At 33.7% G+C, this 16,107-nt stretch overlaps 1 protein-coding gene across 1 annotated transcript in view; it reads left to right on the plus strand.

Moving 5' to 3' along the window:
- Nucleotides 1-16,107, plus strand: part of CCDC73 (coiled-coil domain containing 73) — an 87,374-nt gene that overhangs the window by 58,807 nt on the left and 12,460 nt on the right. The window contains exons 14-18 of the mRNA XM_074885027.1: nt 5,018-5,146; nt 5,496-5,555; nt 8,126-8,230; nt 12,769-12,879; nt 14,802-14,939. Coding sequence (XP_074741128.1) covers nt 5,018-5,146; nt 5,496-5,555; nt 8,126-8,230; nt 12,769-12,879; nt 14,802-14,939 — 543 coding nt within the window. The remainder of the gene's footprint in view (nt 1-5,017; nt 5,147-5,495; nt 5,556-8,125; nt 8,231-12,768; nt 12,880-14,801; nt 14,940-16,107) is intronic.

A 16,107-nucleotide genomic window follows, 5' to 3' on the forward strand; every position in this document is an offset into this window, starting at 1 on the left:
GCTTCTTGGCCTTGTGTTCATCCCCAGCTTCCAGATGAATGCTTTGGACTACCATGGAACCTTGGCAAAGTTTGTGAATTTCTTGCAAAACAAAAAGGAGGGTGGGGGGTGGGGGCATGGTAGTTTGTAAATGTGGAGAAGAAACTGTGACCATTTTATATTTGGTTTAAATTGTTCAAAAATTGGATGTTTACCTGCCATGACCTTTGTTTGCCTGAAAAATGAGATTTGAAGGTACAGAAGTACTGAATCTAGTGATTCTAGAAGTCCCTGAATCTAGTGTTGCTTTTTGTTCTTAAGAGCACACAGCCTCTTATTGTTAAGATACTTTGGAGTATGATGCCTCTAGAAGCCTGACTTAAAATTAAATTTTGTCTTGAAATAGAGACAGTTTAAGATTTTTTCATTTGTTTCATTCTTACTTTCTCTAGTGCCTAACTTAATTTTTATATTTATTACATGAAGATATTCTAGCAACAGTAAAGATTAATCAGGAATTCAATCTAGATTTGTTTAGTTACATACTAGAATATAACATGGCAAACCTCAATGTCAAAAAGATCAAATTTTGACGGGACTGTTTGATCTCAAAGATTTCAGAACTCCTACCATCATAAAAGCAGACTGAGAAACACAGTAATAGTAAAGCAGAACACTGGAAAAATTCTCAAATTAATTTCTAAATCACAATTAGGTTTTATGGCATTTAGAAATGTTTATTTAGCTACATAATTCAAATGATAGGTTTTATATATAGGTATACATTATATATAAAAATTGTGTATATTTATCTGAAATATTTGATGGATGGAAGAGCAACAGAAAAATACTGGAAGTTGTCCATGGTGATAACTTTCCTCTATAGAAAAGCCATATTTGTTAGAATGCTAATATTTGCATAGCCATGAAGGTCTGAGGACAACTCTTGTGTGCATTGGGTACACTTCAACTGTACAATTCCTTTAAAAAAGAATAAATAATTTGTATGTGACAAAAAAGAGGGACATTAATCTAAAATGCAGCATATTTTTATTGTAATATATTGTAAATATCAACAGGAGTTTTAGAAATTTTTAAGCATCACAGTAAATTAGATTTGTTGCTTTTGGTTAAGAAACCAAGAATAATTCATTACTTAGAATTCTCTGAGGGTAAGTAATTTGAGAGGTAAGAAAAGAAAAATGTTTAAGAAAATTTTACATGGTGAAGTTTGTGAGTAACAGAGGTGTGCAAGATAAACTGATACGTGATTTATGTACTCCAGTAATCAGACATACTGCTTGATCCATTTTTTTTCAGCTGTACTCTTGATTCTTAAGGTCATGGGTGATGAATTTTAAATAAAATACTGTTAGATAAGCAGAAGAAGGGGCCAACTGAAACTTAATCTGGCTTCCTCAGTTCACTAGGAAATGCCTTTATCATGGTTATTTCTGAATTTCTTATTGGTTGTTCAGTATTTGACCATACTGTTCTGAACGACGGTGAAAAACTTAACTGGAATTTAATTTCTTAGCATTTTAATATTCATGTAGTGCTGCAGCACTTTGCTGTGGCTGTCTTATTTTGCAAAAAAAAAGTGGGGGGCTGTTTATCTGTAAACATAGTTTTAGAAATAAAAGTTGTATATAATAGAAAGGCATGCCTTTTTCCCTCAAAATGCAGAATTTCTGTGAAAACAGTTTAAAATGAACAATATAGTAAACAAAATACAGCCTTTTTTCAATATTCCTTATTTCAACAGTTTGGTTATAAAGCATTTTTGGAAAGTTATGTAGTGAGAGAGTGCATTTCTGAACTATATCTGTAATGACACTTGTTAGTTCAGCACAGCTGTTTGTGAAGTGCTGTGGCTCACCCCAAGAGAAGAGAAAAGAAGTGCTTGAACCCAGTAAGAAGTGCCCTGAGCTAGTTTAATTTCATTGTGGTTATCTTGTACTTAGCCTAACCATTGCAAAAGTGATCTTAAAGTAGTCAAGTGTTTTCCCTTGTTGGGAAGTGTATCTGTCGTAGATCTGAAGGGACCTACAAGAGACACAAAAACGAGAAAAGTCTGATATTTAGAAGAGTTGAAAGAGGGATTACCAGGCTGTTTTCACTTGCTATACAGCTGAAAGAAGTCATGATAGGTGCAACAGAAGTTGGGACAACTTATAAAGCTGGTTTCATCTGCCTTGGAGACTTGACTGACAGAGCTCTAACAGCTCTGTCAACTTGTGGGTTCAAACTTCTTTCCTCTGTAGCCTCAATGTTGGAGTGGAAATGACTATCCATAGTACCAAAATCTTAATTTGGCTGTCAGCTCTTATCACAGCTGTTACTTTGACTTTGGTTGTAGTTTCCTCTTGACATTGCCTGCTTAAAAGTCCAGTTCCTAAATTTTAGCTTAACAGACTGTGACAAAATTTCCTTTTCAGTAACATTTATTTTAGGACTTAAGCCTTTAGATATTCAATGTGGTAGGATTCTTTTCAACCACTATGAAAATGCTTGCATTGAAATCTGGCCAAGAAAAAGGTTTCTTTCATTTCGCTGCTTAAAAACCAGCTGTGCTGCTCAAGGCCTGAAAGATTACAAGAGAGTTGCACCAATCTAGAAAGAGAGCAAAAAGCTATAGTTGTAATTTTGGACACAGGTAAAGTTTGTGTAAGGTATCAGCACTGTCTTGGGAAGTGGTTACATCTGCCTGTGCTGGCTGCTTTTCCAGTCCCATACCACCTCTTCATGCTGGCACATGTATTTGCGTGGCCTTGAGGGCAAGTAGAATAAAAATTAAATTTTGTATTGATCAAAACTACATTTTACCAAAAAAAGGGAGGAAGTTTTAGCTTAGATCAACTGGCAAAAGGAAAATACATTTAAGGAGCAGTGTTGTTTCTTTTGTGACGCTCTTGACTTATGCTGGCTTGAAGTGTTTCTGAAACCATATCCTTAAGTGTTGATGGCTAGCAACACATCAAAGGAATGGGTTTAAAGTCTTATCATTCATTCTTAGCACTTCCCAAAACCTGATAAAATTATTTTCCAGATTCAATTTAATTTATAGGGTTCTGAATACTACTAGTGAAAGCTACTAGAAAAAGAAGCAAAAATTCGGGGGGTGATTTTTTTTTTTTTTTTTTTTTTAAATTTCAGAGTACAAGAAAGTAGATAGATGTATGTATAAAATTATTTTATATTGTTTTCACAGCTACATAGCTTGTGCTTTCACCCACCATGGAAAACTTTACCATCATTTTGGGTGATCTGGTTTGTGTTGGTTCTTTTTGGGTTTGTGTTGGGTTTTGGTTGTTTGCTGGATTTGTTTTTTCCTGCCCACAACTTTGTTAGATTAGCAGATCTGGGTTGGGTTCCAGATGGGTTATACACATCCACTTGCTATATACAAAGAAGAAAATCCAGTCATCTTTTCTACCTCAAGGGCATGATTTACTTAGTACAACTTGTTCTTTCCCCATGACAAAATAAGTAGTAGGATTTTTCTGCACACAATAAAGTCAGGATTTTGGGAAATGTATAGTAGCAAATCCATAGCAGGCTTTTGCACCTGCTTATGTAGCACACAACCTGTTAGCTGTGTTCTCTATACCATTAATCTAGTTCTCTGTAAAGACTGGCACAGTGCACCTTTTCACTTTTACAAAGTTAAAAGTGCTTGCACCTTCTCCCATTTAAATGTAGGAACTCTGCTTGCATATTTCATTACAGAGCCTTCCAGTAAAAACAGTACAACTAATACATGTTTTTATTGCAAAAGATAGAAAAAGCCTTGCTAGCTTACAGAATATCACAATTCTAAAACATTGCTGTCTTTGGGTTCTATAATTGATTCTGCAATTACACTTATTACCTACTAGATCATTTTAGATTTATTTATGACTAAAATACATGAGAAATAAAGCCTCAAGCAAAAAGATGATTTATTTAAAAGTCATACCCATACTTGTATTTTCCGTAAAACTTTGTATTTGTGAATTTCAGCTACAATGTAATCTTCCCTTTTTCTTTTGTACTGTTATATGATTTTGTCCAGAACAGTTAAACCATTGGTCTGTGATAAGATGGAATTCCAGTTTTGTGAAGAAAAGTTAAACAGACCAAACTTAGTTGTTAGATAAAACTATTACCATTCTGAATGCTTGGTTCACCACTATGGCATCATGAAGAATTCTTGATACTATCTGTGAACAGCATTCATAACCTCTGCTATTTGTCTGAGTAAACGTCAAAGCGCTCAAGGAGAGAGCGATATTAAACAGACTACCTTGTACCAGAATGGGAGGGGTGGGGGAGAACAGGGCACAATATTTATGACTCCAGGAACTATAAGTTGTAATTTAATGAGATCAAAGCATTTACTGTTTATTTGCTGTGCTAGGAGCTTGGAATAAACTGGTTAGAAAACAGATACCAAAGAAAAAGCAGGATATTTAAAAGATTATTAAGACTATGAAATCAAAGGCATATTTTAGATGGAAAATCATGTTGTAGAAGCCTCTAATATAAAATTAATTTAGCATTCTCCTGAGATTAAGTAATTAATGTTTCAGGAAAAGCAAAGATCCTCCAAATTTATAGCCAGTTCCTGTTTTTACCAGATAGTCACTGTTCTTTGTTTTTTCCTCCTGATTCCCAGGAATGTACACAATAGTTATAATAGGTACTTTATTCCTATTGTATATGTCAGTGTACGAGTTTTGACCAATACCAACTCAATGTCCATTTCTAATATACTTCTTGGAAGAGAAAATAACAAAATGCTTAAGTATCATAAATACTTCAGAGTAAAATTAGCACAGTAACATTTTACCTCTGAAAATAAACTTTTCGCCATGTGTATCAAGTTTAAAGTTTAGCAAATCAGTCTTACAAATTTCAGTTCCTCTAATTTATTCTGTTGCTTCCATACATTATTTAAAAGTAGGGCATGACTCAGGATAGTTTAAAAGATTTGTCTTTGTTTTGAATTGCAATGCCTGTACTGGATGAACTATTTATACGTGTTTCCTGTGTTAAGGAACTGAAGAAAGTAACTACAGACTTGATAAGGTCCAAGGTCACATCTCAGTACAGGGTGGGAGAAGAAAACATCAATCTTGCAGCAAAGGAAAAGCAGTTTCAAGAACTGCAACAAAAAATCAAAATGGTATTTTGAAATTTCAACAAATTAGATTTTTGGTGAATATTTTCTGTTCTTCGTTTGGCAAACATCATGGCATTGATCTCTCTGATGTATACAGATTAGTGATTCCTTTATACTAACTGCATATGCAATATAACAAAACTATTTCCAGAATGACCTTTTCTAGGGAAGTAAATATGCTATGAATATAAGTATAATTTTGTAGTAAAAAAAAATTATGGATAAGAAGTAATTTCAAAGTAATTGTTTCTTTAACCTCATGATGATTCATAATATCACGTTAATACAACATTGCTAAAGAAAATACTAATTTTAAATGCCGTTTACTGTTCTTCATGCTCTTTTTTTTAAGGAGACAGCAGTTAGTAAAAAAGTTCAAGAAGAAAATGCTCACATTAAAGAAGAAAAGCTGGTGAGTTGTTAATACAACTTTGCTATTTAAAAATCATTTAAGAATATATGTGCTATACTTCATGTTTTAAGTTTCTTAAATTATTATACTAAGCTATTAAAACTAATTAACTTCTTTACTCTTTAGAAATATTTTAATACTAACATAAATGGGTTCTTCTCAGTTTTTAGAAGGTGTATTAGCAGAGCAAAGTCCATTGTTTGACACTTTATTCCAAGTGTTAACTTTGGTATACCCATGAAATAGTTGTTTTCATATCGGTTCAGTACAAATAAGCAATAAGGTTTGCATAACGTGCTTGCTGCTCTGCTTTCTGGTTGCCAACAGTTTACTATAATACTGCTGGTATTGAAACCAGATAAAATTGGAATCGTGTCAATCACGGACAAAGGAAATGGTGTTCCATTCATACAGAGCATATACATTTACAATATTAAGCTACACCTATACATAGCTGAAGAGAGTTAAGACTGCCTTCTTTCGCAAACTCAGGATGTTCCAGAGCAAGTCCTGATATTCAAACCAAGGTACATGGAGTCAAGTATCAAACACAGAAGAACAAAAAAAAAATTTCCTGTAATAACAGCATAATACACTGCTTTGCAGAATATTAAGCGCAAAAAGGGTGGTTGGATTTTTTTTTCTTAAACGGTTGCAGAATTTTCATTCTGCAGTTCATTAAACCAAACATGTCAGAGATATGTATCATTCTTGTTCTTGAGGAGGGACAAAAGCAGTATTTTGCTTGTATACCCACTGAGCACTTACTGAAAGTAATCCAGCAGTACTCTTCCAATCCATAAAAGCCTGTTTGCATTTTGAGTTTGCTTTTTAAAAGTACTTGTCAATAAACACAGGGAAAAAATGAGACACATGCTCAGGCCTCATTACTCCTACACCCCTGAATGCACTAAAAGCATTTATATGGAGATACTTGTAGCATAATTCATATGCATGTTTGATAAGTATTATCTAAGAGACGTACTCTATTTTGTTTCTCCATTTTATTCTGTGTGAATTGCTAGGGGTTGGTTGTTTGGTTTTAACATATGGAGGGTTTGGGTATAAATCTGGGGAGGGTTCTAATATAGAGATGAACTTCATATTTTCTCCAAGAACTTGGGTTAGAAGACCTGGATTTCTTTATTATAGAGCGCTACAAATTCACTATCTGGATTAACTGAAGATGTTGGCTTCAGTGTTTCTTGGACTGAGGCTGAATATACTATCTAAATTATAGTTGATTTACACTGAACTGCATGGAGAGAAGCAGTCTTGTCTAGTTGAGTGAACACTGTTCTTGATTTAAAAGACACGGCCAACTCTGCTACAGACCTGTCAGATTACACTGGGAAAGCCATTCCACATCTCTCTGGTTCAGTTTTCTAGATATAAAATTGAACTAAAGATAAATTAAGCTTCAGTTCAAACATATTATTTATCTCTGCATAAGAGTATACATGCATGAAAAGGAATGAGAGTACACCCAAAATAATGATTTTATTTTTTAGTAGATAGCTGTATCTGTGTATACAATAGAACCAAAAATAGATAAATTTGAAAGCTCTTTGCAAGTATATGAAAGTACTTTGTTTTAATAATATGTTCCTCTCAATATATTTTGAAGGAACTGAGAACATTTGAGCCTGTCATCTGCCTGTAACTTGGGGGTTTTCTCCCCTGTGCAGGTCTTATTTTATTAACTGATGTTCCGGTCTTTAGAGAGTGGAGGTTGGCTTGGCCAGATAATTCCCTCTGTCTTTGAATCTTTGGAAATGTGTTTTGTACTGTTTAATATAAAATGCCTCTCTGTCTCCATTCCATCCACGTTTTCAGTTAACTGAAACAAACGTAATGGCAGTACCCATGGATTTGTAAATCTATATCGCCTTAATCAACTAATTTTGGGTGGCTCTCTTTTTAGAACTTACTCTTCTTAAAGTAACGATATAGTCTTGATTAAGGTACCACAAAAATTCAGATAGTGACAGCAAAATCTGATGTACTTGCACCAGGTGATGCAAAGCTAATGTGTGGTAGTTCACATCTATTGGGATTTAATTTAGGAGATACAGAATAATGTCACATGTGATCCATTAATGGAAGTGATTAATGGAAGTGATTACCTGCCTGTCTTATCATTTCTCTGGGATTTTCCATATTTTCCAGAACTGTAATATGGTACCATAAAATTATTCTGTTAGATTAATTGAACTCACAGTGGGGTTGGATTTGATATATTTTATTCAGATTTGCACTGAAATATGTTTAAAGTATCAATGGATTGTTCATTTTAATTATAAGAAAATTCTCTGAAAAAGAATGTTATAATAAGTTATATTAGTGATATTTTCTCCAAGGCAGAAGGCCAGAAAAACCTGGAGTTCTGTTTTCTTCCTACAAGCCCTTCCCCAATGTAGATGTTGGAGTACATTTTTATATTCATGATTTTGTAAACACTGGCAGAATAAAAAATAAATATGTTAATCTAAAAGACATAAATTATTTAATGTTTAAACTTCAGAAATAAAATCTTATTGAATATATCTTAATTTGTTTGTATTAATAAGGAAATTCTCAGTTCTCTACAATGTGTGCAGGAGGTGCTTCAGCGAATAACCCAAACGAATGTTAGAATGGAAAGTGAATTAAATGCACTGAAAGAAGAATATCAGGTCAGATTTTTTTTGATTAGACAAGCTGTTACTATCTGTTATGTATTTTTTAAGTCCAGGGCTGTTAAAGACATCTGTATGTTTTTTAGAACTTTTGACCTCACTTCCATTGCTCCCTCAGCTCCTTAACTGTCAGCATGAACCTTGAAGCACAGTCTATGGTTTCCCTCTTTTACTTCTCCCCCTAAAGTAAATCATGGTTGCCATTTGTATCAACCATTTCTGTAAAACCAGAACATATTGGGGGTTGCTTTCAAGTATTTTGAAATAAAATTATTTTATTTCTTTTGTCTCCTATAATTTTCACATAGGTATAAACTTCTTTTCTGGAAAATACTTCAAATTTCAGATGTTCATAGCCAGAGTTTGTCCCCAGTGTTATTAGAGCAGAGGGCCTAAGATAGAGCATATCCTTAGCCACTTCTTGCTGTGTTGTCTGGTGTCATATTTATGTGAGAGGTGGTAAGTAGTCATGCTGGAGAGTGTGGAGTTGCAGCATTGCTCAGTTCCTCTTTGAGCAGTGGCTCCAGAACAGTTTAGATTCTGAATTACGCTACCAGTCAGATTGGCCCATAGCGCACTAAAGATTAAGGTCATACCTGTTCCAGTCAGTTGTACCATGCAGAGTTCAGGTACAACCATTAATTGGACTATTAATAATTATTATCTGTTATTTGTCCATACATAACTGTAGCTATTCCATTCTTTGCTTGGCCTATGAGGCCAAGGTTTTGAACTAGGATCTGTTAATTCCAAATTAAATTTTGCATGTGCATGTATACTTTCATGTATAAATAAATGCTTCTGTGCTAAATTGAAATTAGATTCACTTCATATAAGCCTTTACTTTGTCTTTTAATAGATGTAAGCAGTTTGCCTTCTGCCACAATATAAATAAATGAATTTTGCATTTTGATGAAACAAGGTTAAAGATGAATTATGTTCTCCATCAGAAACTAGCTAAAATTTCACTAGGAATTAAAGTACCTGCTTTGTAGTACTGGATAAAGCTGTAGTGACTGGAAGACAAAGAGAAGTCACTGATTTCAGATGTCTAGGTTCCTGTATTTATATTAGTCTAGAGTGTTGGATATTCATGACTTAAAATTCTTTGATCTCAGAGATCTCTAGAACCAAGAAGAGATGCTTCTCAACCTGGAGAACAGTCCCACCAGTTCATTATGAATCTTCTGAGTTCTCCAGTTCCTCTTCTGTATATTTAAAAAACAAAAAAAAATAAAATTACAAAGCACAGTTTAATGGGAAAAGGTTTGGTTTTTCTTAGCATGTTTGAAACTTTTTACAAAGATTAATTTAACAGTCCCTTGGCTGTAGAATTGCCTAAAGTAGCATGATTTTCTGTAACCTCTGTTAGTTATCTATCGGGTACGGTGAAACAGCTGGATTACTTGCTATTCATACAGTACTGGTTTTTGTTGAAGTAAGAAGGCAACGTGCATTTTATTTTTTAAGATGATTGAAATTACTTTGTAAATCAGAAACTCAAGATAATTTAATTGATATATAACCTTAGTGATGGTAACTTTCATATTACAGGGGGCTCTTTAGGATATTTGTGTCAGGATTATACATACGGAACTAGATAATCTTTAAGGTCTGTTCCAACCCAAACCTATGATTCTATGATTATTGAATAGCAGGTGTATTCTAAAAGTGCTTTTTTCTGATAGTATTTCTGAGCTATTGTTTCCCATCTCAGATAAAGTTTATAGTATGCCTTAAAGTTCCAGCTAGAACTGTGAATGGTATCTGTGAATCTTATCTTTGAAGACTCCGCATAAATGTCTACAAGTGCAAGAAAAGTATAGTTTGTTTTCTTGTTGTTAAGGTATGAATTGAGTCCAAGTCTTGGTTTTGCAGCCTGAACAGGCCAGCAATTTTTTTCTGATGCAATTATACTAATTCTGATTAGAGAACCTGCTTTGATTTGCGTCCTGTTTATATTAGACATTGGGAAGGTATTAATGTTTTCTATTTTTCTAACTACAGGACAAACTCTTTCTAGTCATAAAAGGTTCAGCGTAGTCTTCAGAGGTAATTTCTTGCAGGCGTAAATACTTTAAAGTGGTGCAGGACATGAGTAACTAATAAGAGGCTCTTGATTCAACCTTTGAAAGCTCAGTTGACTATACAAGGACTCATCGATACTTAGTTTGATGTAAATATTCCTTCGTAGTCTTCACTGTGGCACTTAAGATCAGCTAAGATTTGATCTCCGTTGAGTTTTATGAGAGCATCCTGTACAACCGCCATGTTCTCACTTGAGAATGGGAATTAAAGGACTCCTAACATTTATATAAGCACATTATGAGGTATAAACTTTCAAGAGATCACACCTGGAAACATAAAAATGGCTAGTTATTTTAATGGATGGATTTTTTTGTGAACCCAACAAATACATGCATAAAATGCAGCAATTCCCTTAAACAGCATGATATAAATACAATGGTATATTAAAAGTGAATATCACATGTTCTTTCCATATGAACTCACGGGTTATTTTGATTTGTCAGAAATGTCTGTCTTTCTGTTTAAATGGTAGTCATAAAATATTGTTGCTTTTTATTGCTAGTCGTTTGGCTGACAGTTTGATGCAATTACCAGGATATTCCAGGGAATGAGACAACATTAACTGCTTATTTTGCAGTGTCAGTTTTTTAAAGCAGTAAATGGAACTTATAAAACAGGGAGCTGAATATGTAACTTGAAGGGTCTACCCACTTTCCTGCCAACTTGAGAGCTATTGCTTTTGTCTTTATTGGTTCTAGAACCACAGTATGATGAATGGGGTCTGAAAGTTATGTATTACGCTTATGTTCTGTCCTGTATCCCTGTCAAATTTGTGGAACTTGCTCATCAAGAAAAAGTTTCTTCAGAATAATAGAAAAATGGAAGGAGTGGTTGTACAGTCCCATGGAAATATTTTTATTCCTATACTCACAAAATATCGCTGTTTATTTTGGGGCTTGAGATGACTGAATACTTAAACTTGCAAGGAAGCATTCAAGAAGAATCATACTGTCCTTTCTCATTCTGTCTACGTATACTTAGTGCTAGAATACCAATGTCCTGATGAGTTAAGAAAAACAAGTTATAATTCTTTAACAGATGACAGAATACTTAAGAATGCAAGGAATTCAGGTATTCCCCTCTCTGTACAATTGCCTTTAACATATGATCAGTTCTGTTCATCTGCTACTCCTGATACTTTGCCCTAAGAGCTATACTGCAAATAACTATTATATTCCATCTCAGAGGAGGTTGCATTTGAGAAGCAAGTAAAAGCATCCATGGGGTTAGAGCAGGTTTGTCAAAGACAGCAGGTCTTGGGCTCCTAGTTTATAGAACCGGATGAAAGGTGCTACATCAGAGTGTGATTATTCAGACATTGTATTGTTGAATTTTCTCATCTTTCTAACTATATAAGCTGTCAGAGAAGATCCATTATATTCTTATGCACAACTTTTTCCATGTGTATAAAAATGCAAGGTAGTCTGAATTTTCCTAGTGTTAATACCTGTAAAATATATTTGTATTAATAGTGTAGCTAAATTAGCGGAGGCATTTTAAAACTGATGCTAAGTGAATCAAGAAGTAGACTCAGTTTTAGTGAAAAGATTAAGTAAAAAAGAATTGCTTTGGAGCATTGCCTCCATAACTTAACACTTTTCAAGTGGACTTTCCAAGAAGCTCAGAAGAGTCATAAATACCTAGCTGGTCGTGTAGTTTCATGCATCAAAGTTATGTTTACATTGTCAAATATATTTCTGTCATCTATATAGTAGATAATGGATGCAGTAGGTCTATACTGTTTGCTATAAAAATGTGATAGGTTAAAAATTCCAACAGCACCTGAGATGTGTGTGAAGTTACTGTTGATTTACACAAGGCTGCTTTAGTTTAGCACAGTAAAGCTGAGTTAACCCAAAAATGTTTCAAGTACAATTATGATAGTATAAAACTTAATATTACTGTTACTTTAATGCACTCCTATTCAGTGATCTAATAAAAATAAATTAAAGGATAATCAGATGTATACTTCATGTTCCAGTAGATATGTTTTAGAATTTAAAGTTTATACAATTTATAAGATAGGTTAATAAACAATTTAGAATAGAAAAACTGGTCAGAAAAATAAAAATATTTTATTTGAGTATACAGTAGTTTTTTGTTTAAGTACAATGGGCCTAGATTGTGCTACATTTCATATTTCTCATCTCTGGACTTTATATTACTTTTTCAGCACATTAAAACTTATGCAGTGAAACTGAATAATGGCAAGTGTTTTTATACCCTTTTATAGCCATTTCTTTTTTCATAACCTCCCCCTGTTTCCTGTTAGCTAAACTATAAGCACCTTTCTGTTAATTTATGAAAATTATTGTTGAGATAGCACATTATCACTGATCTGTATGGCACTTCCAGCATGTTAGAAGCAAAGGTCCAAGCAACATAAAACACATCAAAATTCATTAATGTGGTATTGATTATTTTTTGGATAATTAATTTTATTGCAGACCCTTGAAAGAGATAATGAGCTGCAAAGGGAGAAGGCAAAGGAAAATGAAGAAAAGTTCCTTAATCTTCAGAATGAGCATGAGAAGGCACTAAGAACTTGGAAAAAAGATGTAGGTTTATTAAATTAAATGTTAGAGTATTAAAAGGTTTTTGAAATAGTCATCAAGCATTTTAAGTAATTCCTAAAAGCCAAGAAAATATTGCAGATATAATACAATAAAAACAACCAATTTCTTTTCCAGTAATGCAGACTCTTCTAGAAATGAATATTTTTAAAAGGTAGATTTAGGAGAAATGCTGACTTCTGTGCTCTAAAAGGTCAGTGCACCTCCTGCAGTTCTGTAAAGCAAGAGCCCCAAGGTATTAGGTGTTACCTTGAATTTAGCACTTAAATATTCCAGAATTACACACCTGCCATTACCTAGACATGGAAGCTGATACAGTTTTTAATTTACATTGAATTTTACGTATTCTTAAGGAAACTTGCAATTTTTTACACAACTTATTCAGAGAATACCAGCATTTCTAGGCTGCACTCTTGTACGCTGAAAAAACTATCAGTAAACTGTCATATAGTAAAGAGTGAAGGTAAACCCACATAGACTGAAATGACACAGACTAAAGGTACTTCCGAAGGGCCACATGCCCAGAAAAAAAAAGCAACCTCAAACTAAATCAGGTAGAGATACTGAAGGCTTTGTGGTAAAGCAGAGGTCCTGATTTGACAGGAATTATTCAATGTGGACTATGGGATGAAAGAGGATAAGAGAAGTTCAAAACCTGTATGTCCTCTCAGTGAATTCACCTCTGTGTACACCTAAAAAATATTTTGTCTTCAATATTTGCCATTCTTTCTACCACTTCAATACTTTTAAAGAATATTTCAGTAATTACTTAATCCAAAACAATTAGCAAAATATTGTAGCTGTAAAAATCATCTGCAATAATAAATGCATGTTTACAAGAAAGATTAATACTTCTTAAATAAGACAAGATCTGTTTAGTGTGTGGAAACTGGACTCTAAGCAGCATTTGTTTAATTGTCTTTTTTATTTCTACGTAATTGGCACCTACTGGCAGAAAGGTTTGAATTTAGTAGGTAGATTCTTAGGGGGGCTGTGGGGAAATATTGCAAAGTTATCCTTGTAATTCTGTTGTCTAAGGCTAACTCTTTTGGTGCAGCTACTATGGAGGTGACTGCAACCATGAGACTACAAAATAGCTGAACTGCTCTGAGAAGATTTGATCTCTGATTCCTAGGAGAGTCTTACACCATCATTTCCTGTATAGACAGGGGAATTGGCCCTGCTTATTTCTCAGGAATGTTTGCAACATTCTTTAAAAGATGATTTATTTTTTCTTTTTTTTTCTTTTTTCCTCTCCATATTTCTGCTATGGCTAACTAGAAATTCAATCTCTTAATATCTTAAAGTATAGCATCATCATGGATGATGTTAACATTATACACTGCTCTGGAAATATTTGTAAATTAAATTAAACTATTTCTGTAAAATTGCCCTTCTGTTCTTTTTACAACTTGAATTTTTGACCATCCTTTTTGTTCTAAATACAAAAATTTAATTGTTACATACTCACTGAAGAAGCATTGGATACTCGAGGCTATTTACAGAAGTAAAGTGCCAAGAAAATTATTTGCTGTTGTAATTTCTTGGCAATGTAGGTAGAGAATGAATGTTGAATAGCATGTTTATCTTTGAACCAAAAAGGAAGAAACCTACAAATACAAATCTCATTTTTTTGAGCATTGCTACTTGAAGTAAATGGTGAAAAAAACCCTGAATTAATAGAACATATCATCTGTAATGGAAATGTGATTAAAATTTTGGTTTGAATGAAAGAGCTCAAAATTATCTTACTCTGTACAAAGAAATTCCTTACCATCTATACTTTCTTTTAAGGATTTACTTTAATTTGCTAAGCTGTCGATGCCCCTGTAAAATACGGTTTTACATATTTGAACATGCAGTAAAGATCTGTGTTTGTGTACTCTGAGTCCCCTCAATTATTACAGGAGGAAAACATGAGAAGAGAAATAGAGACTATTAAAAATGAGCTGAATTGCCTTAAAGGAGTTCATAGACATCTTGAAGATTATCATCCTCCTCAGGGAAATCATCATTCTGAGCAAGTGGAAAATCTGCAGGTAAGTGTTTCTAATAGCTGCAGTACTTTCCATTTCTTGTAAAAATATTAGAGAATGACAGACATGACAGTTTTTTCTAATCTGGCTGTCATGTCCACTGATCTTCCTTTGACATTGCTAAACCTAAAAATTTATCTGATGTAATCAAGGATCCAAGTTCCCATTTAAAACTTACTGTACCCAGGGAATGTTCCTCTTTAATCCAGAAGGGCGCTTATATCATAGAAACTTGAGATATTACCTCATTAATAAATTTATACATAATAAATAGCAGTTATTGTAAGTAATTTATCTTTACTAGATCCTATTTCACAAACATATTTTGCATGGGTGTTTCTCAAATACTGTGGCAGACCCCTTGACTTCATATATATATATATATATATATATATATATATATAAAAAAAAGTTCCCTGGAAGTGTGGATGTAAGTCCTCTTCTACTCAGAGGAACTATTTTCAGCCTCTGTAACATGGGACAGATCAGATTCATTTTATCAACATAGAGATTATCTAAATTATTCAGTTTTAGTTAAAAAAAGCCCTAACCTTTATTTCACTTAGGGCCTTTAAGAATCATTAAAGGCATAGGAAGCTCAACAAGTAATGAATGCCGGAGGGAAAAGACTGTTTTATGCAGTGCAGGCTGAACAAGAATTGAGCTTGCATTGCTGGGTGACTGAAATCCATGTTCACCTCTATATTTAAGGCACATACAAGAAGTCAACAAGTGGTTAAGCACATGAAGATGGTCTTTTGGAGCAAAAGGAAGAGCATGTAGCCCTGCAGCTATGTGTTATCCCTTACTTAAGCTGGATTGCAAATTTATATTTCAGACTTTTGTAAGACTGAAAAAAATTGGAAGTGTCATAAGCCATAAGGAAAACTTCCCCTGTGCATTGAGTGTATTCTGTTGTTCAGCTGAGTACTGGTTATATAATTTTTTCCATTAGTTTTTACATCCAAACGATTTATCCTTCAAAGAAGGGAAGACTCATTTTGCGTGTATATGATTTTGCTTTCAGTGTTAGGAAAATAGGAAGACACTAGGACTGTAAAGACTTTTTTTTTTTTTAGAACTAGTCTACGAATTGTCAGTACAATGACAAACCATAATATTTTTAGAACTTGGAAGAACTTAATATCAATTTCTTCACAATATGTGTATGTTTTTA

Source organism: Strix uralensis, chromosome 15 (assembly GCF_047716275.1).
Source record: "Strix uralensis isolate ZFMK-TIS-50842 chromosome 15, bStrUra1, whole genome shotgun sequence".
Taxonomy (NCBI): Eukaryota; Metazoa; Chordata; class Aves; order Strigiformes; family Strigidae; genus Strix; species Strix uralensis.